Genomic DNA, 25180 nt, shown 5'->3' with positions numbered 1-25180 from the left:
AGAAACGATAATCTGGGTATCCTTTGCATAAAAGAAAAGATGGTAAATCCTGACTTCTCAGCATTTCTGCCAGAGGGCAAACATAGATATTAAAGAGCAGAGGGCTCAGAATCGATTCCTGAGGCACTCCAGAAGATAATGCTAAGGGATTCGATCTGGTGTTATTCCAGAAGACTTGAAAGGTGCGATCTTTTAAAAAAGAGATCAGCCACCTCAAGGCCAAACCCTCAATACCTGAGGTTTCAAGACGGTTTTCCAAGATGGAGTGTGACACTGTATCAAATAACGCACTCAAATCCAATAGAATGAGAGCTGCAGTACCTCTGCAGTCTTGCTGTTGCCTGAGCTATTCAGTGCCCCCAAGCAGAGCCAATGCCGTGCTATAGCCTGATCTAAAGCCATACTGTGATGGATGAAACAAATTGTGAATTGCAACAAAAGAGGATAGTTGGGCATTGATGTCTCTTTCCAGTACCGTAGAGAAAACAAAAAGGGGTGATATGAGGCAGAAATTTGACCAACATTGAGGCTCAAGACCGTTCTTTTTCAGTAAAGGAAGAACAAGGACATGTTTCCAACTCTGAGGTACGTGTCCTGAGCTTAATCAGCTATTGAGAAGTTTGAGAATCACAGTAATGGCAGCTTCACCCAAGAGTCTGAGTTTGTAAGTGGAAAGGACGTCAAATGGGGAGCCGGACGTGATAGATCCAAGTAATGATTGAAGTCTAGCCAAGACCTGTGATTCTTCTTTTTTTAATTGTGTTTATTCAAATGTATTTAACGTTGATTTCTGAAAAATTGTATACTGTGTAATGATGAGATTTTAAAATGTGTATATACAATAAATGTTTGACAGAGTAACTCATGGTGTGGTAAATTTTACTTTCCTTTTTATATTTTTAACATTGTTTCCTGTTTATACTGTTGTTTAAAAACTAAAAATTGTGTTCATGGTGGGTAGTACTAAATAACTGTAGTCCTGAACAAGGGTGCATAATAGTCATTTCTCTATAAATTCGGCATCATTGAGGATATAAGCAAGTAGAAGAGTGGGTAAACATAGCTGCTCTTACCATACACGGATAGAAGTTCAGTACAAATCATTGTAACTTTACCTTTCCCGCCATATTAGTGGCATGCTTCACAAATATGTCTCTTTGAAAATGGAACATTCGCCCTAGAACCCAAGAACTAGGTGTGAAACTCAGTCTTAGACTGTTCTCTCGTGGGGACACCCCTGTCTCTCATTTTATAGCCAAGTCCTGCTACAGCCAAGCCCTGATCCATTGCAGGACGGTTGCTCACCAATGTGAGACAGGACCCAGGGAAAACGAGTTCCACTTCATCGTGATAGATCTCCTACCTGATGGGAGCACCAGGTCTAGTTACCTGCTAACTACTTTTCCCACTTTTGGGCGTTTGAATAAGACTAAAAGGCAGCGTTACGTTTTGAAGATGTTTTCTAGGTCAGTTAATGACGTCAATATAGTGCGGATCTACTCCCAGTAAGTGGATACAACCGGGAGGACCGGAACATATGCCATTCCAGCGTTCGGGTCTTGGCAACGGGGACACGTAGCCTTAGCAGTGTTGTAGATTATTTGAAGCTGTGAATATGATCCATAATATTTTGTGAGAGAGGGAGATGGCTTTATCCCATTCTTTTTGGAGGAGAGGGAGGGCACACAAGTTCAATGTCTCATTTAGTATGGAGTTGTAATAAGAGGGTTGTGGTAGGTTTCGTAAGTGTTCGTATAAGCCAGGGACCAGCCTTTTTCCAGGACAGATAGTGAAACGTGTTTGAAGTACCGGGTGAGGGGTTGGTTCAGTGTCAGTGATGTTTCAGGTGTTGTTCAGTGTCGCCAGGATGTATATTGGGTCAGGAATAGTCTTACTGGTAATTTGTTGTGTTCAGTGAGTGTGTCCAAAGGAATCATTGTTTTCTCTTGGATGGGGTCCCCTAAGCAGAGTAACCCAGAGTTTTTCCATTGAGATGCAGGACTAGACTCTGAGCCCACTTCAAAGTAGCAAAGGATTCTCATGGGGATTGCCGGTGCATATGGCACCAAATCTGGTGTGACTGATACTGCTATGCATTAGCTAATGAGCGCTATTTGTATCAGCTTGTTGCATGCCATTGGTTCGGGGGCTGTAGGAACAAAGGTTTTGTGTGTGATTTCTAGTGCTGTATAACCATTGTGGGCTTCTGTCGACAACCAGCTAACCAGCAGAATGGTCATTGTAATTGGGCTGCCAAGGGGGGTGTGGCCAAGCACGAGATGTGAGAGGACGTGCCCGGGCTGAGCTCCGTGAGAGGCTCCCCCACCACGGGCCTTTTATCCTTCATTTCTAGGGGTACCGGGCCCAAACTCAAACCGAGTGCCCCCGGGACCCTGATCCACCACCAGGACGATTTTTGGAAGAATCGGAGCACCTGACCCTCCGACCGGCGGCGGCCCCGGCAGCTGGCCGCCCAGAGCACACTTCCGGTCGGCGACCCCAGTCACCTGAGGCCGGGGATCCGGCCTTGCGAGGTAGGCCGCGGCACATGTGGCCTCTGCGCCGCAACTGACCGGGGAACGGAGACCAAGTCCTGCACGCCGGACACTCCCCAGCGGCCCGGCTTCACAGGGGCCCCAGATCCGAACATTCAGCTTGCCGACGGGGCCCACGGCGACCCATAAACACAGCCTGCCCTGCCAGCCACTTCGAGGGATGGCCCGCCAAGCTCCGTGTGAGCCGAGGGGTGAGTGCGTGGGACTGTTTGGGAACCCGCTCTGGCGCCATCGCCCCTGGGTCATGGTGGCCCGAAACGGACACTGGGAGGCCTAGTCCCCTGGACCCCCTTGCTCGCCCATCGCCCCAACACGAGCCTAGCCGAGGGGAGGAACCCACACCACAGAACCCAATCCACCCGACGACCCAGCCACTCGTGGGCCCCGGGAGCTGCCGGTGACCAGGCCGTGCCGGCCCGTGGCGGGCAGTGACGCCAGCCCGCCTAGGCCACCAGCGTGGGAGCCACCCGGCCGGACTTGGCGGACACCGGAAGATCACCGGGCCCGGCTATAGCAGGGCCCACGCAGACACCGTCTCCCCTGGACCCAGCCGACCAGCACCGGAGGCCACACGGCCCGACCCCTCTGGGCCCCTGCACCCGTCCACTGCCTGGATGCCGTTCCTGGTCGGCGCCGGACCTATCTGACACCGAGGGGTCCAGGCCACGCCACGCGCAAGCTGGAACCACGTTGCGCTGACCCCCTGCCGACCGGCCCGACCCTGGGAGAATCTCCTGACTGGTACAGGAGCGGACACTGAGCACACGCCGCCTATATCGGACTGCCACTGAGCTATACGGGGCCCCCACGTGGCGCCTGGTGACACCTGGCATCTCCCAGCGCGGTGCGCCTTCCCAGGCCCTGAGGACAGACACAGTCGGAGAGATCTGTAGACCCAACCTGGCAGGCCGACGCATAGTGCAACCGAGAGGCAATTGCAACACGGGCGCTCCCGGCACGGGCTGGCACACCTTGGGGGATCTCATACCGGCCACTCCACGATCACCCCGACCTCCCCAGGCAGGGCCAAGACGCAGAATCCTGGAACCCTGCGGTGAGGCAGCCCCCACCCCCCCCACCCACGGACCACGCGCCATCCACCACGGGTGACGCAGAGAGCCTGGCTGAGAGACTCACACTCACGAGCCCCAACACTGCGCACTGCGAGGGCATACTCGCTTGACCGCCCAGCTGCGCAGACCACCCTCATGTCAGGGGGAACCAGGGCGAAGACTGGCACCGGAGGGCCACTGGGAAAAGGCAAAATGGTGAAGTCCACAGAAGCTGACCACACGGCCTCAAAACTGGACACTATGCTGGCAGCCATGGAGCGCCTGGAGGAGTCCATGCAGCTGACCCGTACGTCACTGGAGAACAGGATTGATAAGGTAGCTGTGGACCTGACACTCCTCCGAGCAGACCACAAGAAACTATCCGACCGCACAATGTCTCTGGAACATACGGTGGCGGAGACCACACCCAAGTTGGCACAGACGGACAAGCACGTCCGAGACCTGCTCAACCGAGTGGAGTTCCTCGAGGATAGAGCGGAGGATGCGGAGGGACGGGCCAGAAGGAACAACGTACGCATAGTGGGTCTGCCGGAACGATGGGAACGGAGAGAGACAGCGGAACACATGGAGACCTGGCTAAGAGAGCTACTACCAGAGGGCACGCTGTCACCACACTTTGTAGTGGAGAGGGCGCACAAAGTACCATCCCGCCCACCCCCGAGGGCTCCAACCCGAGACCAATGCTCATGCGAGTGTTGAACTACCGCGACCGGGACGCCATCCTCCGCGAAACACGGAAACTGTCAAACATACAGGTGGACAACGCCAAAGTGATGATCTTCTCTGATTACACCATACAGGTTCAACGGAGACGCCAATCCTTCCTCGCGGTGAAACAGCGGCTCAGACTCCTGGCTCTCAAGTATTCATTGCTATTCCCGGCACGACTCCGAGTGGTGGCACAGGACAAGACCCACTTTTTCGACACCCCGGAGGCGGCAGCGGCCTGGTTAGATTCAGGAGTGGACACGAATCCCGGACCCGCACCAATGGAGCAACGCCGGAACCGAGGCACGCGCAGGCGGAGACAACGACGCAACTCAAGGGCCGGGTCCCCGGCCGTGGAAGCAGAAATCGGCCCCACCCCGGAGCAGATGCAGAATGAACAACTGGAGGCCGTCCGCATAACAGCTGAGATCAGCGGGTCACAATCGCCTATCCTGATCTCCAACGCCAGCCCGCGATCACGCGGGAGCGAGGACGACGACTACATGTACGGATTGCCGGATGACTCGAACCCGGAGGGCCTGCCAGACGTCACACCCCAAACATCTGATCTGATAGCATGAGAAACCCTCCCCAGCCTAGCTCTGGCTAGATCACTGCAACCAACATAACGGAATGGCCAACTCACCTCGGAGCATGGCCCGATCGAGGGCCCACGCCAGCATCCCTGGCGACCCCGACAGACATGTACGCCCCCACCCTCGGGGTATGTCCTCTGTCCTCTGACCCCCCCCCATCCACCGGGCTGCCGCGGAGTCGCCGTGGCACCGGGTGGAGAGTTGAAGCTATTTCATTGGAGGGCCACCGGGACCATACCATTGAAGGGGTGGACGGACCCCTGGAGGTGAGTGCCCCTCCCGGAGGGAATGTAAGACATGGTCCTGCCATGGGACTGACCGTCCAGGTCCAGCGACATTGGGAACTCCGACCTGTCTGCGGACATTGACACTGACTCCTGGTGCCCTTATGGCCCAATGCCCGTGGAAGGGAGCCTCCACAGCTCTCTTGGCGTTACGAACTACCTTGTTCTATCCAAGTGCTGTATTTAGTCATCCCCCCATTGAACTCACGGATTGATTGAGCTCGATAGAGCGTTTGGGCGGTGACACGTTTTGTTGTTGCCCTTTTGGTATTATGTTTATGTTCTGGTTCTTCGTTTTGAGACTTGTATTGGCACTGAAATGCAACTGCGTGCATCCTTGGGTCTGTGGGAGAGGGCGGGGGGATAAAATGTTCACTGCTTGCTGCTGCTGTGCGGGTATGGGCGGGGTGGGTTGGGGGCCGGGGGGGGAGGGATGGGCACCTGGGCGCAATAAATACCATGATGGCTACAATGAAATTCTGCACCTGGAATGTTAGGGGCATGCACACACCCTCGCGTAGATACCAGGTGTACTCATATCTTAAGAGACATCAGATCCAGACTGCACTACTGCAGGAGACACACCTGGTCGCTGCCGAGGTGGCCGCGCTTCGCCGTAGGTGGAGAGGAAGATAATAGCCACCACCTTTTCAGCATTTGCGCGAGGGACCCTGATCTGGGTTCGGCCCGGAGTTCCGTTTGCACTGACACACAGCACTATTGACACTGAGGGGCGCTATGTCTTCATACAGGGCAGACTAGACGGGCAACAGATTGTCATAGCCTCCATATACGCACCTAATGTAGACCAGGGGAAATTCTTCATGCGGTTATCGGCGGTAATTGCGACCTGGCCAGACGTACCCCTGATGATAGGCGGGGATTACAACTGCGTGTTAGATGCCTCCCTTGACCGCTCGTCCCCCCCAGCGGCACTCGCCCCAGTGCAGACAACCTCCAGGGCCCTGCTTGACTGGGCAACACAATGGAACTTACGAGATGCCTGGCGCGTCAGAAACCCCACTGCCCGGGTGTATTCCTACTACTCGGGAGCCCACTCCTTACACGTCAGGTTGGACAGATACATGTTGTCCCGTGACCTGATCCCCTCCGTGACAGACACTGGCTACCTGGGCCGGACACACTCGGACCATAACCCACACACGCTGGTCTATGGATGGAGGCGCCCGCATCCGCCCATACCCACATGGCGCCTGCAACCGGATCTCCTGCTTGACATCACATTCCGAGAGGAGATATCCGGGAAGATCTTACAATATTTCGAGGACAATGCTGACTCGACCTCCTCCCCGAGGACCGAGTGGGACGCCTTCAAGGCGGTGACCCGGGGAAACTGCCTCGGCGTACAGGCGGGCCTGCGCAGACAGGTGGAAAGAGAGTTGACGCGGGCGGAGGAGGAACTGTTAGACAGGGAGCGGGAGGCAACGGGGGGCGATGATTCCCGACTGATCTCGGCTAGGGCAGACCGCGCCGTATTGCTGGAGCGCCTAAAGAACGTTAACTTCGCAGCACACTCCGCGCGCACCCACAACGCAGGTGACAAGCCCGGCAGGTTACTGTCGTGGTTGGTACGGGCGGTCTCTGGGATGCTGTCATGGCAGGTGATTTTCGTGACACAGCATGAGTAGTACTGTGTAAACGTTACTGAGCTACAGCACACACTGATGATATTGTCAATTGTGTCTGCTGCTGTTGTTTGAGAGACACAACCTAGCCGAGCTGCATGTCGCAAATGAGGCTACTGACCTTAGATGTTTTTCACCAGTCATCTCTTGTCCAACACGAGGTGAGGTAAGTCACTCACACCAGTGCAGCTGGGCCACTTTTACAGACAACGTCTGCATAGAGCATCTTTCATTTCCAAAACGTTCTCCGGATTAGTAAAACCATTCCAGGAGGCAGAATGAGACATTATCTACACCACACAATGGACTACTTTTCTGTTATTAGCATTATTAATGAGAAAAGGCTGTCACTGAGCTCAGCTAATATGCTTGAGTTGCTCTAATACAAGATCTGTAACACTTTGAAGGACTGTTTGTAAACTTCGCAATCTTGTAGAACTTTTTAGATAGAAGGGGCCTCCAAAAATGATAAATAATTTGGCATAATTGCAGAGATGGACTAGAAACCTGTAGCAACATTGGCAAAATGTGTACTTTTGGCCTTGTAATGCGCCAAAGCAACAAAGCAAACCAGTCCAACTCCCTCCCCAAACATTTACCCAAAGCAAATTTTGAAAATACCAAACTGCATTATTAGTTCAGTGTCTGTGTTACAGCCCAGAAATGTATTCTTTTCCAGTTGTAAAAGTGCACCTGGAGGCCATGCCGTGTGGTAGTTGGACATCTGCTGAAAGTTTGGTGCAGGGCCTGGCCAAAAGCCAGGGCCTTCAGTCAAGCCTTGTTACACAAGACCATAGATTTTACACAACTGGGGTTGGCTATCCTCACAGTTTCAAAATTGTATATCGTAAAAATAAAAATGAAAAACAGAAAATCACAACAACAAAAAAACTGTTGTTAAAGTGAGATTATTATTAGGGTTGGTTTTAAGATTTCAATTTATCTTTAAATAAACCTCTTTTTAAAGTTAAAAAGTCAGAGATTAAGCACAGTTATGGTTACAAATGAAAACCAAAACCTACTGAGACTCCCCAGTTACACCTAGCATCGGCCACTATAACTCTAACTGCAGCCACGCATATCATAACTAACACACCAATTGAAGTGTTGGACCACATTACACATGTTGCCAAAAATGTATTTTTTGTGTTTCATTTTAAGGTAGTGCGCTTAGAAATACCGTTTTTAGTTTCTCTCTCCTTAATAAATTGTTGCTAAAGCAATGCCCAGTGACGGAGTGAATTGAATGCGATTCTGTGGCTACAGGCTTTACTACATAATTATTGATTTATCGAATTTGCAACTTAATTTCCACAAAAACACTTGTTTCTGATTCTGTTTTAGGGGCTGTCATGGCAACAAAACCTATATTTCATAGCGAACCATGAAATACGTCCTAAAGTTCACCGTTCTCTGTGAAATTTGGCTTTTAGTAGTTCTGAATTTTATGCAATAACCTCCCCCTCAAAAAAAAGTAAAGCGGAAGGAAAAATATCTCTTCAGTTGTCAATATAACTTCATAATTTAACCCTTCATAGCTCACCCTACACATCCAATGCTAGAATCTCAAACAACAATGAACGAATTTACACCAAACCAAACAAAAATGCTGTTCTGAGTAAAGTTGTAGTTTCATGCCAAGTTAGGTGTAATTCTGTTTAGCGTTTCTTTATGTATCGAAGAGCAAAATTTGCTATGTAAGTTAAAGTGGGAAACACTTTTTTATGCTCCTTTTTATTCCTCCTCCTATCCCCACACCTTACTCAAAGGCGGACCTGCATTAAATATCATATAGATCTTAAGCATGGCTCCTCCTGTTGACTTTATAGAGCACTTCTCCTTAAAGATCTTGAGTGATCATTTATGAACTGTGCCATAGCTGCTGCACAGCAGAAAACCCACGCGCGGACTGTGAGCTTCATTCTGAAAGTTAAGAAATGCCAGAAGGTTGACCAGGGCAGGCCTGAACTGCTGCTGAATAATGCATAATTCACCAGGGTTTCAGTTTGGGGATGCCAATCTGCAAAGAACAGCATGGTAGAGGAGGCGGCAAGAGCCCTGCCAGAGATGTGTGTTGATGGCACAGAGGCAGTGATATTATTACTAATTTTCTGCTCCTGATGGCTATCTTAGAGTGGTGGTGGTCTACATTTTTTTAAATCAATTTGTATTCATTAGTAGTGCTTTGTAGTACTGGTGCATAACTTCAAAATCATATTTGCAAAGCCTTTACAGGTATTACAGCAATGTTATAGCCACAATAATTCAGATTCCACAATAAATGTGAGGATTGTTGCCTGAGAAACGCCGAGCCCTTCTAGTCCATGGCGCTGGTATGATGAGCAGCAGGATCAGCATTGCTGAAAATAAAGAAGTAGGTAAACAAACAACCCAAACTAACACACCTGTAACGAATACCCGTTGAGTATGGCAGATATTGTGAAATGGTAAAGACAGCAGGGCACAAAGGGATTCTGGTTAATGCACCAGGGTTCTGTTCAGACAACCACTAAACCTCTATCTATTGTCAAAATTCTGTATAATTTATCCCCCATGTTTGGGGCCCTTAGTGGTCGGGGTGGTGGGGGTGCATTAGTCACAGCACATATAAGGGGGGAGATTTAATGGATTTACCTAGACTCTTAGGCCTTCAGGCGGGTCTAATGTCCTCTAGGAAGGCAATTGCAATTTTGTCCCAATGTGTCCCAATAGTGCGTTTGCGTAGTGCCCTGTCCTTCTCTCTTAGCACAGCCACAGACTCCATCTCGATCCATTATTATTATTACTATTATTATTTATAGATTTATACAGCGCAAGGCTACCCAACAGTGTCTCCTGGTGCTGTACAGGGCAGCAGACAAGCCTTAGGCTGCAAAAACGACAGCCCCGGATGTAGAATTAAACTTGGTGAGTATAAAATAAAGTCTTTAGATTCTTACGGAAGGCTAGCAATGACTGACACTTCCTGAGCTCGATTGGAAGAGTTCCAGAGTTTTGGGCCCAAGTAAGCAAATGAGCGGCCTCTTATGTGAGCAAGGCGGAACCTGGGCACAGAAAACAGTGAGAGACTGAATGATCTCCGCTGTCGGGCAGGCGCGTAAGGATTCAGCAGGCTTTGTATATAAGAGGGCGCCAAACCATGTTTGGCCCGGCACATGTAGCGTAAAGCCTTGAATTCGATGCACTTGTTCATTTTAAGCCAGTGGATTTTATGAAGCAAAGGTGAAACTGAGGCATGTCTAGGGAGCCGAAAAAGGAGGCGCGCATCCGCATTCTGTATGATCTACAGACGGTGGACTGAGGCTTTATCTGCGCCCAAATACAAAACATTGCCGTAATCTAGTCTGGATGTCACCAAAGCCTGCATTACCGCTCTCTGGGCTGCAGTTGGAATTAACCAGAGGATCTTATTAAGCCATGTGAGAACAGCAAAGCAGGTCGCAGTGACCCCAGACACCTGAGGTTTGTGGGAGAGATTGTTATCAATAATAAAACTCAGGTTCTTAACTTTAGCAACCGGAGCAAGTAATGGTCCCAGAGTATCAGTCCAGTGGTTAGTTCCCAAAGGTTCAGGGTTATTACCCAGAACAATGACCTCTTTTTTTAGTGCCGTTCATCTTCAAGGCATTTCTGGTCATCCACAAAGAGATATTTCTCAGTCCGAGCCGGAGAAGGAAGGGGCCTTGATGCTGAGCTGCTGAGAGAGAAACGATAATCTGGGTATCATTTGCATAAAAGAAAAGATGGTAAATCCTGACTTCTCAGCATTTCTGCCAGAGGGCAAACATAGATATTAAAGAGCAGAGGGCTCAGAATCGATTCCTGAGGCACTCCAGAAGATAATGCTAAGGGATTCGATCTGGTGTTATTCCAGAAGACTTGAAAGGTGCGATCTTTTAAAAAAGAGATCAGCCACCTCAAGGCCAAACCCTCAATACCTGAGGTTTCAAGACGGTTTTCCAAGATGGAGTGTGACACTGTATCAAATAACGCTCTCAAATCCAATAGAATGAGAGCTGCAGTACCTCTGCAGTCTTGCTGTTGCCTGAGCTATTCAGTGCCCCCAAGCAGAGCCAATGCCGTGCTATAGCCTGATCTAAAGCCATACTGTGATGGATGAAACAAATTGTGAATTGCAACAAAAGAGGATAGTTGGGCATTGATGTCTCTTTCCAGTACCGTAGAGAAAACAAAAAGGGGTGATATGAGGCAGAAATTTGACCAACATTGAGGCTCAAGACCGTTCTTTTTCAGTAAAGGAAGAACAAGGACATGTTTCCAACTCTGAGGTACGTGTCCTGAGCTTAATCAGCTATTGAGAAGTTTGAGAATCACAGTAATGGCAGCTTCACCCAAGAGTCTGAGTTTGTAAGTGGAAAGGACGTCAAATGGGGAGCCGGACGTGATAGATCCAAGTAATGATTGAAGTCTAGCCAAGACCTGTGATTCTTCTTTTTTTAATTGTGTTTATTCAAATGTATTTAACGTTGATTTCTGAAAAATTGTATACTGTGTAATGATGAGATTTTAAAATGTGTATATACAATAAATGTTTGACAGAGTAACTCATGGTGTGGTTGGTAAATTTTACTTTCCTTTTTATATTTTTAACATTGTTTCCTGTTTATACTGTTGTTTAAAAACTAAAAATTGTGTTCATGGTGGGTAGTACTAAATAACTGTAGTCCTGAACAAGGGTGCATAATAGTCATTTCTCTATAAATTCGGCATCATTGAGGATATAAGCAAGTAGAAGAGTGGGTAAACATAGCTGCTCTTACCATACACGGATAGAAGTTGAGTACAAATCATTGTAACTTTACCTTTCCCGCCATATTAGTGGCATGCTTCACAAATATGTCTCTTTGAAAATGGAACATTCACCCTAGAACCCAAGAACTAGGTGTGAAACTCAGTCTTAGACTGTTCTCTCGTGGGGACACCCCTGTCTCTCATTTTATAGCCAAGTCCTGCTACAGCCAAGCCCTGATCCATTGCAGGACGGTTGCTCACCAATGTGAGACAGGACCCAGGGAAAACGAGTTCCACTTCATCGTGATAGATCTCCTACCTGATGTGAGCACCAGGTCTAGTTACCTGCTAACTACTTTTCCCACTTTTGGGCGTTTGAATAAGACTAAAAGGCAGCGTTACGTTTTGAAGATGTTTTCTAGGTCAGTTAATGACGTCAATATAGTGCGGATCTACTCCCAGTAAGTGGATACAACCGGGAGGACCGGAACATATGCCATTCCAGCGTTCGGGTCTTGGCAACGGGGACACGTAGCCTTAGCAGTGTTGTAGATTATTTGAAGCTGTGAATATGATCCATAATATTTTGTGAGAGAGGGAGATGGCTTTATCCCATTCTTTTTGGAGGAGAGGGAGGGCACACAAGTTCAATGTCTCATTTAGTATGGAGTTGTAATAAGAGGGTTGTGGTAGGTTTCGTAAGTGTTCGTATAAGCCAGGGACCAGCCTTTTTCCAGGACAGATAGTGAAACGTGTTTGAAGTACCGGGTGAGGGGTTGGTTCAGTGTCAGTGATGTTTCAGGTGTTGTTCAGTGTCGCCAGGATGTATATTGGGTCAGGAATAGTCTTACTGGTAATTTGTTGTGTTCAGTGAGTGTGTCCAAAGGAATCATTGTTTTCTCTTGGATGGGGTCCCCTAAGCAGAGTAACCCAGAGTTTTTCCATTGAGATGCAGGACTAGACTCTGAGCCCACTTCAAAGTAGCAAAGGATTCTCATGGGTATTGCCGGTGCATATGGCACCAAATCTGGTGTGACTGATACTGCTATGCATTAGCTAATGAGCGCTATTTGTATCAGCTTGTTGCATGCCATTGGTTCGGGGGCTGTAGGAACAAAGGTTTTGTGTGTGATTTCTAGTGCTGTATAACCATTGTGGGCTTCTGTCGACAACCAGCTAACCAGCGGAATGGTCATTGTAATTGGGCTGCCAAGGGGGGTGTGGCCAAGCACGAGATGTGAGAGGACGTGCCCGGGCTGAGCTCCGTGAGAGGCTCCCCCACCACGGGCCTTTTATCCTTCATTTCTAGGGGTACCGGGCCCAAACTCAAACCGAGTGCCCCCGGGACCCTGATCCACCACCAGGACGATTTTTGGAAGAATCGGAGCACCTGACCCTCCGACCGGCGGCGGCCCCGGCAGCTGGCCGCCCAGAGCACACTTCCGGTCGGCGACCCCAGTCACCTGAGGCCAGGGATCCGGCCTTGCGAGGTAGGCCGCGGCACATGTGGCCTCTGCGCCGCAACTGACCGGGGAACGGAGACCAAGTCCTGCACGCCGGACACTCCCCAGCGGCCCGGCTTCACAGGGGCCCCAGATCCGAACATTCAGCTTGCCGACGGGGCCCACGGCGACCCATAAACACAGCCTGCCCTGCCAGCCACTTCGAGGGATGGCCCGCCAAGCTCCGTGTGAGCCGAGGGGTGAGTGCGTGGGACTGTTTGGGAACCCGCTCTGGCGCCATCGCCCCTGGGTCATGGTGGCCCGAAACGGACACTGGGAGGCCTAGTCCCCTGGACCCCCTTGCTCGCCCATCGCCCCAACACGAGCCTAGCCGAGGGGAGGAACCCACACCACAGAACCCAATCCACCCGACGACCCAGCCACTCGTGGGCCCCGGGAGCTGCCGGTGACCAGGCCGTGCCGGCCCGTGGCGGGCAGTGACGCCAGCCCGCCTAGGCCACCAGCGTGGGAGCCACCCGGCCGGACTTGGCGGACACCGGAAGATCACCGGGCCCGGCTATAGCAGGGCCCACGCAGACACCGTCTCCCCTGGACCCAGCCGACCAGCACCGGAGGCCACACGGCCCGACCCCTCTGGGCCCCTGCACCCGTCCACTGCCTGGATGCCGGTCCTGGTCGGCGCCGGACCTATCTGACACCGAGGGGTCCAGGCCACGCCACGCGCAAGCTGGAACCACGTTGCGCTGACCCCCTGCCGACCGGCCCGACCCTGGGAGAATCTCCTGACTGGTACAGGAGCGGACACTGAGCACACGCCGCCTATATCGGACTGCCACTGAGCTATACGGGGCCCCCACGTGGCGCCTGGTGACACCTGGCATCTCCCAGCGTGGTGCGCCTTCCCAGGCCCTGAGGACAGACACAGTCGGAGAGATCTGTAGACCCAACCTGGCAGGCCGACGCATAGTGCAACCGAGAGGCAATTGCAACACGGGCGCTCCCGGCACGGGCTGGCACACCTTGGGGGATCTCATACCGGCCACTCCACGATCACCCCGACCTCCCCAGGCAGGGCCAAGACGCAGAATCCTGGAACCCTGCGGTGAGGCAGCCCCCACCCCCCCCACCCACGGACCACGCGCCATCCACCACGGGTGACGCAGAGAGCCTGGCTGAGAGACTCACACTCACGAGCCCCAACACTGCGCACTGCGAGGGCATACTCGCTTGACCGCCCAGCTGCGCAGACCACCCTCATGTCAGGGGGAACCAGGGCGAAGACTGGCACCGGAGGGCCACTGGGAAAAGGCAAAATGGTGAAGTCCACAGAAGCTGACCACACGGCCTCAAAACTGGACACTATGCTGGCAGCCATGGAGCGCCTGGAGGAGTCCATGCAGCTGACCCGTACATCACTGGAGAACAGGATTGATAAGGTAGCTGTGGACCTGACACTCCTCCGAGCAGACCACAAGAAACTATCCGACCGCACAACGTCTCTGGAACATACGGTGGCGGAGACCACACCCAAGTTGGCACAGACGGACAAGCACGTCCGAGACCTGCTCAACCGAGTGGAGTTCCTCGAGGATAGAGCGGAGGATGCGGAGGGACGGGCCAGAAGGAACAACGTACGCATAGTGGGTCTGCCGGAACGATGGGAACGGAGAGTAACAGCGGAACACATGGAGACCTGGCTAAGAGAGCTACTACCAGAGGGCACGCTGTCACCACACTTTGTAGTGGAGAGGGCGCACAAAGTACCATCCCGCCCACCCCCGAGGGCTCCAACCCGAGACCAATGCTCATGCGAGTGTTGAACTACCGCGACCGGGACGCCATCCTCCGCGAAACACGGAAACTGTCAAACATACAGGTGGACAACGCCAAAGTGATGTTCTTCTCTGATTACACCATACAGGTTCAACGGAGACGCCAATCCTTCCTCGCGGTGAAACAGCGGCTCAGACTCCTGGCTCTCAAGTATTCATTGCTATTCCCGGCACGACTCCGAGTGGTGGCACAGGACAAGACCCACTTTTTCGACACCCCGGAGGCGGCAGCGGCCTGGTTAGATTCAGGAGTGGACACGAATCCCGGACCCGCACCAATGGAGCAACGCCGGAACCGAGGCACGCGCAGGCGGAGACAACGACGCAACTCAAGGGCCGGGTCCCCGGCCGTGGAAGCAGAAATCGGCCCCACCCCGGAGCAGATGCAGAATGAACAACTGGAGGCCGTCCGCATAACAGCTGAGATCAGCGGGTCACAATCGCCTATCCTGATCTCCAACGCCAGCCCGCGATCACGCGGCAGCGAGGACGACGACTACATGTACGGATTGCCGGATGACTCGAACCCGGAGGGCCTGCCAGACGTCACACCCCAAACATCTGATCTGATAGCATGAGAAACCCTCCCCAGCCTAGCTCTGGCTAGATCACTGCAACCAACATAACGGAATGGCCAACTCACCTCGGAGCATGGCCCGATCGAGGGCCCACGCCAGCATCCCTGGCGACCCCGACAGACATGTACGCCCCCACCCTCGGGGTATGTCCTCTGTCCTCTGACCCCCCCCATCCACCGGGCTGCCGCGGAGTCGCCGTGGCACCGGGTGGAGAGTTGAAGCTATTTCATTGGAGGGCCACCGGGACCATACCATTGAAGGGGTGGACGGACCCCTGGAGGTGAGTGCCCCTCCCGGAGGGAATGTAAGACATGGTCCTGCCATGGGACTGACCGTCCAGGTCCAGCGACATTGGGAACTCCGACCTGTCTGCGGACATTGACACTGACTCCTGGTGCCCTTATGGCCCAATGCCCGTGGAGGGGAGCCTCCACAGCTCTCTTGGCGTTACGAACTACCTTGTTCTATCCAAGTGCTGTATTTAGTCATCCCCCCATTGAACTCACGGATTGATTGAGCTCGATAGAGCGTTTGGGCGGTGACACGTTTTGTTGTTGCCCTTTTGGTATTATGTTTATGTTCTGGTTCTTCGTTTTGAGACTTGTATTGGCACTGAAATGCAACTGCGTGCATCCTTGGGTCTGTGGGAGAGGGCGGGGGGATAAAATGTTCACTGCTTGCTGCTGCTGTGCGGGTATGGGCGGGGTGGGTTGGGGGCCGGGGGGGGAGGGATGGGCACCTGGGCGCAATAAATACCATGATGGCTACAATGAAATTCTGCACCTGGAATGTTAGGGGCATGCACACACCCTCGCGTAGATACCAGGTGTACTCATATCTTAAGAGACATCAGATCCAGACTGCACTACTGCAGGAGACACACCTGGTCGCTGCCGAGGTGGCCGCGCTTCGCCGTAGGTGGAGAGGAAGATAATAGCCACCACCTTTTCAGCATTTGCGCGAGGGACCCTGATCTGGGTTCGGCCCGGAGTTCCGTTTGCACTGACACACAGCACTATTGACACTGAGGGGCGCTATGTCTTCATACAGGGCAGACTAGACGGGCAACAGATTGTCATAGCCTCCATATACGCACCTAATGTAGACCAGGGGAAATTCTTCATGCGGTTATCGGCGGTAATTGCGACCTGGCCAGACGTACCCCTGATGATAGGCGGGGATTACAACTGCGTGTTAGATGCCTCCCTTGACCGCTCGTCCCCCCCAGCGGCACTCGCCCCAGTGCAGACAACCTCCAGGGCCCTGCTTGACTGGGCAACACAATGGAACTTACGAGATGCCTGGCGCGTCAGAAACCCCACTGCCCGGGTGTATTCCTACTACTCGGGAGCCCACTCCTTACACGTCAGGTTGGACAGATACATGTTGTCCCGTGACCTGATCCCCTCCGTGACAGACACTGGCTACCTGGGCCGGACACACTCGGACCATAACCCACACACGCTGGTCTATGGATGGAGGCGCCCGCATCCGCCCATACCCACATGGCGCCTGCAACCGGATCTCCTGCTTGACACCACATTCCGAGAGGAGATATCCGGGAAGATCTTACAATATTTCGAGGACAATGCTGACTCGACCTCCTCCCCGAGGACCGAGTGGGACGCCTTCAAGGCGGTGACCCGGGGAAACTGCCTCGGCGTACAGGCGGGCCTGCGCAGACAGGTGGAAAGAGAGTTGACGCGGGCGGAGGAGGAACTGTTAGACAGGGAGCGGGAGGCAACGGGGGGCGATGATTCCCGACTGATCTCGGCTAGGGCAGACCGCGCCGTATTGCTGGAGCGCCTAAAGAACGTTAACTTCGCAGCACACTCCGCGCGCACCCACAACGCAGGTGACAAGCCCGGCAGGTTACTGTCGTGGTTGGTACGGCAAGACACACAATCCGCGTCAGTCCTATCAATCCGTACGGCCCAGGGCATTGAGGTTTACACCCAGACGCAGATCCATGAAGCGTTCACATCGCACTACAAATCCTTGTACAGCACACGGTTGCGGGCCACAGTGGTAGAGATCACAGACTACCTAGCGACATTACAGCTCCCGACTGCCACCGCTGCCCAACAAGCGGAACTAGGTGCCGCACTCACCGGCGAGGAACTGCGGGAGGTGATTTTCTCCCTCTCCAATTGCAAGGCGCCGGGCCCTGACGGACTCCCGGCGGAATTCTTTAAAGCCTACTCGCTGGTGTTGATACCAGAACTGCTGAAAATGTATAAGGCGGCGTCGGAAAACGCTGAACTCCCGGCGTCCCTAAATGCAGCTAACGTGGTCTCCCTGCTGAAACCGGGTAGGGAAGCGAACGAACTCGGTTCATATAGACCGTTAGCGCTCCTCAACACCGATTATAAAATACTCGCAGCGGCGCTGGCCCGGAGGCTTGCACCACTGATCCCCGCTCTGGTACACTCTGATCAGAATGGCTTCGTACCCACCGGAGCACATCCTACAATCTACGCCGCTTTTTCAGAGTCCAGCGATATGCAATCCCGACCTGGCCACGCTCGGGGTGTATCGTGCTTGACCTGGAAAAAGCGTTCGACTCGGTGGAATGGCCATATCTCCTCCGAGTCCTCGAGAAGTACGAGCTGGGCGACGCCTACGTCCAGATGGTGGGACTCCTCTATCGAGCGCCCGAAGTCCGGGTCCGGACTGGACGGTTGTTCTCCGACAGGATCCGCATCGGGAGAGGTACTAGGCAGGGCTGCCCCCTCTCCCCTATATTATTCGCCTTAGCGATGGAACCACTGGCGGAAATGCTCCGCGTCTCCGGAATCGCCTGGGGCATCCTGCTAGCGGATGGCATCCACTCGGTGTCTCTGTATGCCGACGATTTATTACTTTATGTTAGGGACCTCACGCGCATTCCTACGGCAATCACGGACATCTTTCGGACATTTGGAGACATGTCAGGGCTCCACGTTAACTGGGCCAAGTCGGGCGCCTATGCATTCGATGGCGAGATGCCACAGTGCGATGTGCGCATGATGGGTGAGACGCTCCGATGGCACCCGACGGTATTCCGGTACCTAGGGATCTTAATTTATCGGGACCCAGTGGATCTCCTAGAGGGTAACCTAGTGAGAGCGATATCCTCGCTTAAGGCCCAGGTCACGTTTTGGAACTCCCTCCCACTTAATGTGCCGGCAAGAGTGGCTCTAACCAAGATGATAATGCTCCCCCGGCTCCTCTATTATTACACCAACCTGCCAGTGTATGTGCCGGCGCGCATATTTAAGGGATTGGAAACCCTCACCAGACGCCTTATTTGGAATAAGGGGAGACCCCGGGTGGCGCTGAAGACCCTATACGCAGCCACAGACGCCGGAGGCTTAGCGGTCCCCGATCAGGAGCTCTACTACTTAGCAGCGCAGCTGCAATGGGTAGCCTACTGGCTGAGCGGTAAGAATCTGATGGACACGGCCACCGCCGACACCATCCTATCTCCCGTACAGGCAATAACGCTCTTCCACCCCCTAACACAGGGCCGACCTCCCACGCAGGTGCATGTGGCGGTAGCAAAACGGTGCTTCGCACGGAGCCTCAAGCTCACCAAACACACGGTGCCCTATGCCCCGAACCTACCTCTGCTGGGGACTCCCTTGGACGCTGACACGCTGTCCTCAACCGAACTGCGCAGCTGGACTGCGGCAGGCTTGGATGACCTGAGCGGCCTATATAGCGACGGAGAGCTACTGCCCTTCGAGGCCTTGGCCGCGGACACAGATCTGCCGGTGGGTCAATTCCTAGCACACGCCAGACTCCTGCATGAGTTGACGAAGACATGGGGTGATCTTAGCCATGAGCCACCCACCCATCTGCTCATCCAGTACTTACATGTGATGGGCAATGGGTCCCACATTGTGCATTGGCTTGCGCAAGCCCTACACAGTCATACTCAATTCTCCTCTCAACGACTGAGGGAGAAATGGGCGAACGACCGAGGCACGGACTGGACGGACAAGCAGTGGGCCGCTGTATTAGCGGGCGCCAGAGTTGTCCCCCGCAACGCGCGATTTAAAATGATCCAATATTATATCATCCACCGCGCATACCTAACTCCGGATAAGCTGAATCGCTACTTTGGACTCACTTCGTCAGCTTGTCCCAGATGTGGCCACCTGGACTCCGGCTTCCTACATGCACTCTGGAGCTGCGCTCATCTCACCCCGTACTGGTCGGCGGTCGCGGACATGCTGACGGCGGCAACAGGCGTCACCCTCCCCAAGACGTGGGAAGTATGCTTATTGGGACTCTACAAGAGAACCAAGCAGACTAAACTGCGGGAGTGTTTCTGGGACTTGGGCCTCATTACGGCGAAACGCCTTATCACCAGACGATGGAAAAATGCTGCCCCGCCGCGCCCTGCGGACTGGCGCCGCTCTCTTAGCAACTGGGCTTGTGCGGAGAGTGTGTCTCTACACAGGGAGGAGACCGCTGGCCTACGGAAATACCCGATAGCCCAAGACTGGGATGCTACACTACTCGCTTACCACCGAGCGTGCGCCCAGGCTGGCATTGAGTGCCGTCCCGACACAGAATAGCAAGGGCCCAATCACCTGCTGCCCGCGCCTGGCACAGGCTCCGCCGCCACCCCCCCCCCCCCCCCCTGGCTCCTTGAGACCTCGCACGACAGAGATGTCCCCCTGCCGCTTCCCCCCTTCCTCCCCCCCCGCCCTTCGCCCCCCCCCCCTCGCCCTGCGGCTGCAGCAACACCACCTCTCCAATTGTCCCCGCGCGACCCACATAGGATGCACCATACACAGCTAGAGTTTTAGATACACTACCACCCACGCAAATGCAAGTCCAACAGTTATTGACAGGTTTCCCCCCTCCCCTTGTATTATGCTCCCCCGTTATATCTTTTGGTTGTTCATACTGTACTCATGATACTGCTGGGCCCCCCTTCCCTGTTCGCGTCTCGCATACAGCAGGCTGGGTATATCCGTGGTCAGGGAACAGGCACCTAGCGACCCATGCAACAGCAGAGGGTATGGCACCGCCTCTACCCGCTACAGTGCTGATCAGGGAACTCAACTCCGGACAATAACTGTTGGCCCCCGAGACCACGCTGGTCCTTCTGCAGTGCTACGACCTGCGAGCACTGCGTCATGAGACATTTCCTGGAACCGTCACTTATGGACTAATGCACTTCCATCAGCCAATGTTTATTTTCACTCATGTATAACCGAAATGTCACCATGTACTATTTGCTGTGTGGCGTTTGCGACAATAATGCATTGTTATGACACTGTATGAATAACTACTGACTTATCTGTGAAACTAAATAAAGTTTGGGACCGTTGGTCTTAAAAAAAAAAAAAATTGTAATTGGGCTGCCAAATAGTATTGTTCAATGTCTGTAACACCTAGGCCCCTTGTTCACTGGGAGTTTGAGTTTTCGTACTGCAACTTTCAGAGTGCCATTGTTACATACTACTTTGCATCCTTTGTAGTGTGTGAAATATGGATCTCGGAATTTGGAACCGCAGATTGGATAAGTAATACAGCAAGCAGTCCAGCATTGCCATAAAGTGCAACCCTACTTGGGACTGCTATTGGCAGTTTCTTCCAAAAGTTGATCTGGGCCTTTATAGCAGAAGTTGCACGCAGAAGGTTATCATCCAGTGTGTATTCAAAGGTATTGTATGATAATTTCATTGCTGCATAAACCTTGCAGTTCACCCCAGAAATCTTCACCCTATCGACATTCTAAATGCCTGACCTCCGTAATCCTTGAATTTGGTGCCTTCTACTACCTTCATGCGCAGTTCCAGGGAATGGAGCATGGCCTGTCAGCAGGGCCAGAGTACCTTTTTTTTCCAGAGATAACGAAATGACATGTTTTGCCAGCGTTCTTTCTTGTGTATCTATCATAAAACTTTGTGAGGGGCATATGGGATTTAATGTGTTTCGTCCCAGTTAGCCATAAGTCCGGAAGCTTCCTTTAAAGCGATGAGTGTCTCCACTCTTTCTGTTACCCCCATGCAAATATCTCTCAGGTATATGAGGGCGTCATCTGCATATGAGAAGACGATATGTACCTCACTTCGTAGAGAAATCTGCCAATTCTGACCCATCTGGGGGAACCGCCGGTCCACAGGTTCGACTACTAATGCAAATAGGAGGAATAAGAGGGGGCACCCCTACCTGGTTCTGTATCTGAATGTGCTGGGTTTGGATATCAGTTGACCAGTTTTGACTGTGATGTGGGAGTGGTGTACAGGAGCTGTATCAGCTTGGTCATTCTGTGACGCAATGCCAGCTGGTGGTACTATTCAGTAGAAGGACATATTCTGGTAAACGTATGTTTCCTTCGTTGTATGTCTCAGCTCTTTTTATTTCTACGCCTAAAGTGATGAATATAACAGTCACAAGATTTAACACTCTTAACTTGCACATGATTGCAGCAGGTTAAGCTCCGCCCTTCAATGTGTAGCCAATCACCATGGGACAAAATGTATTCTGCATAAAAATTAGTATGTATTACTTGCACTGACATGAACTGTGGTAGGACGCACAACACTGCCACTATTAATATTTGTTTTGACACACTATGCCAAGCATACTAAAGCTTCCTTCCCTGGAATAAAGCTTAAACAGTGCTTCACCAAAACGGAATAATAAAGTAAAGTGCCCAGGTTATTTCTGCATCACATATAACTAGCATTATGATATATTTCTTTCGTTTGTTTTGATATTTTTTTAAGTGTATGTAGCTAACTACACCACTAAATGTTGAGCATAAAGTTTTATATTGTTCCCTATGCTTTGTTTCAGAGCACCCGTAGTCGCCAAGGCGAAGAACGAAATCCAGAGGTTGAGCTTGAAGTAAGTTATCTTGGTTCAATTTCTCTTCTGTGGTGCTATGCTATACATCTGAACCTCCTTTTGATAACGGAGCTCGAGTTAACCAATTTTTGAATCCTGCAACTTGGTTTGTTGATCTCATAAGGTGAACTTGAAAGAGAAGAAACCCACTATGTGTAAGCTATGATTGATGGGGTCCAACAGGAACTCTATGACTTTGAGTAACTGGATTACTTCTAAAGAAGTGTTTGTTCCAGCAAACCTTGGATGCATCCTGCCTTGATTTTCAAGGTCATCAGTGACTAGGAAGTGCATGCCTGCACAATAGTACTGCGCGAGTTTGGATGTAGGGGAGATCCAAGGCATTGTTTGCCTTGCTTCAGCCATATTTGTAATTGCTTCAAGAATGCCCTTTCTCTGCTAATGTAGCTTTCTGTCCATACTTTGTGAACAGAAAGAGGATGTACTCCAGCAATGATAAGTTTTCAGAATTCAGTTGTTTCCCTTTCAATGATTTTGTAGGAAATTCCTTTTTTAAATACGTTGTTATATATTTCTGCCTACCACTGTATATTTGGAGTTATTCTTTGTGAGTAAAATGTTGGAGGAAACATAGTTGATTTTTAAGGGAAGTTGCTAAGATGGAACCCTGACTGGCTTTTGTATTATGACTGATCTTGGGCGAATCGCCTTATGTGCGCTGTTTCCACCAGGCAACATCTAGTCCTTATTTTCACCGCTTATTTTAATTATTTCTAGAAACTTGTTGTGAAGGGATAGTAGTGACCCAAAAGGGGGAATTTATTGCACCTCGTAACACCATGGTAACTAGAGATATTCTTAAAACATGAAGATCAGAGCACAAATATGCCCAATTCTAGGATGTAACACCTGCTTCTAACATGTTTAATGTACAGCTTCCACATAGGTTATGCGAGTTCCACTCTTTCCTGTAAGGTAGCATTTTCTGCCTGCTCTGACCACCTTTGTTAGCCGGTCATATCCACTCACGGCATGTTCTGCTAACACTTGAAAGTTTGTCGGAGTTACAATTTTGTATCCTATATGTTAACTTATATAGGACTTTATTTAATACAATTATGATAGAACCCTCCTTAAATTTTAGGTGAGCGGTTGGTACATCAAGGAAGCTTTCTGCATGCCTTTGTCAGCAGCTGGATGAGGGTGGTGCAGGAGCTCGGCTAAAGCCAGTCTTTATCTTCACCCACACGCTTTATACGTACATTTCGATTTCACAATCCGCATATACATAACCAGGTTTCTGTTAATTAAAGCAAAGTGCCCTTTTCATGTGATGTTCTTGGTGAGATCGAACAGAAATACTGACAAGGCAGCAAATAATAGACTGCATACAAAGCTAGACTGTACATTTACAATATGTCTACTGTTTTTATGAATGTCTGGCTCGATTTCAAAATTAGGAGGAATTTTGATTATTGTAACTACTTTCAATTTTTGTTTTATAACAAACTCAATGCGTTTCCCTACATATACAGTGTTTGTTTATCTGTAGACATTGAACTTCTGAGTGAACAAGCACACATTGTTTAGATAAGCACGGCAAACTGACACATCTCGAAACTTTCCTGATAAAAAAATAGTTAACTTTTCCTTTTTATTCCGCGATTTTTTTCTCCTCTTCCGCTGGTTTCTAAGTACTTCCAAATTTTACAGATAAAGTAATAGACTTCTAGGCAGGGCGGTCGAATTATGCGGCAGGGGAGGGCCAAATTATGCACCAGGGTTGAGTAAATCAAGCAGCAAGAAAAGGCAAATTATGTGGCATAATGTGCCTCATTTTGTGATTGTATTAGTAATTATTTTGTCATTTTTACATCTAACACTGTCTGGACAATGTTTGAACCTCATTAGTGCCAATTTAACACCCAAATATAGTAATAAGCAGCAGAAAGATGCCCAGTCAACCTCTGCAAAGGGCCTTCCACTGCGTGGCATTGCGTGTTGCTCTGCTCTTACTAACTTTTAAACCGTTTGAGCTAGAAACACTTTTTTTGTTAAAATCTACAAATGATGTAGCAGGTGATGGATTGTTTGGTAATGCAAATGCGCAATTTTATAGTTATGCAAAAAATGCTGTGGCCGCACAATCACATAATTCCAGTAGCCCTGCTTAAGGAGAGAAAAGGCAATTAGCCAGTGTTGGTATTGGGTAAGCTGGAAGTTATTGGCTCATAAAGTGACAACTTAGTCCCTACAAACATCTGTTGCCTCTGAAAGGATTGTGTCCAGATTGCTGCTCTCTTTCACATTCTTATGACGCTACTATTGTTTGCTGTTCTATGTTTATATATCCATGCTAACTATTAGTCTTGGTGCCCATGGCCACACTCCGTTGCTCTGGCTTCACTCAATGGACCACTTTCAGTGCTTCAAACGATCATCAAAAGTGAAGAAGGGCTCTGCTTCGCATGTTTGCACCCCTCTTATGATTGGATGTTTTCGCCTTCAGTTTGAATTTGGAACCTATCTTATGCCTTTGAGGAGCATGTCATGAGAGCGAGGGGTCGTGATTGTCCTTGTTCCCGTTCTGCTTTCTAAGAAGCATCAAACTGTCCTCTGCATAACCTTCCTGTGCGCTAGTTTAGTAGAGCTGCCAAGCAGAATATAAGGTTCCTTCTGCATAAAGGGTAGGGGCAAAGCCTATTCTCAAAGCTTTCCTCTTCCAAAGGATTTAGGTGATCTGGTATGCTGTCAGGTGGGACATTGGTGGACTTTGCCCTTTCTGCAGTCACCCCCAAACATTTTGCCTTAGGTCCTACCTCTTTCTGAAATTATTTTTTGTTGGCAATAGGATTCTGTGCACTTTACCACTGCTTACCA

General features: G+C 50.9%; 1 protein-coding gene across 3 annotated transcripts in view; it reads left to right on the top strand.

Annotated features, from left to right (window-relative positions):
* The window catches only part of NAA35 (N-alpha-acetyltransferase 35, NatC auxiliary subunit), a 485576-nt gene that overhangs the window by 199165 nt on the left and 261231 nt on the right, over nt 1-25180 (top strand). For all 3 annotated transcript variants that reach the window (XM_086961291.1, XM_086961289.1, XM_086961290.1), the window contains one exon: nt 22289-22339. In XM_086961291.1, the coding sequence (XP_086817417.1) occupies nt 22289-22339 (51 nt within the window). The remainder of the gene's footprint in view (nt 1-22288; nt 22340-25180) is intronic.

Source organism: Lissotriton vulgaris, chromosome 3_1 (genome assembly GCF_964263255.1).
Source record: "Lissotriton vulgaris chromosome 3_1, aLisVul1.2, whole genome shotgun sequence".
Classification (NCBI taxonomy): Eukaryota; Metazoa; Chordata; class Amphibia; order Caudata; family Salamandridae; genus Lissotriton; species Lissotriton vulgaris.
This window is presented reverse-complemented; position numbering and strand designations above follow the sequence as displayed.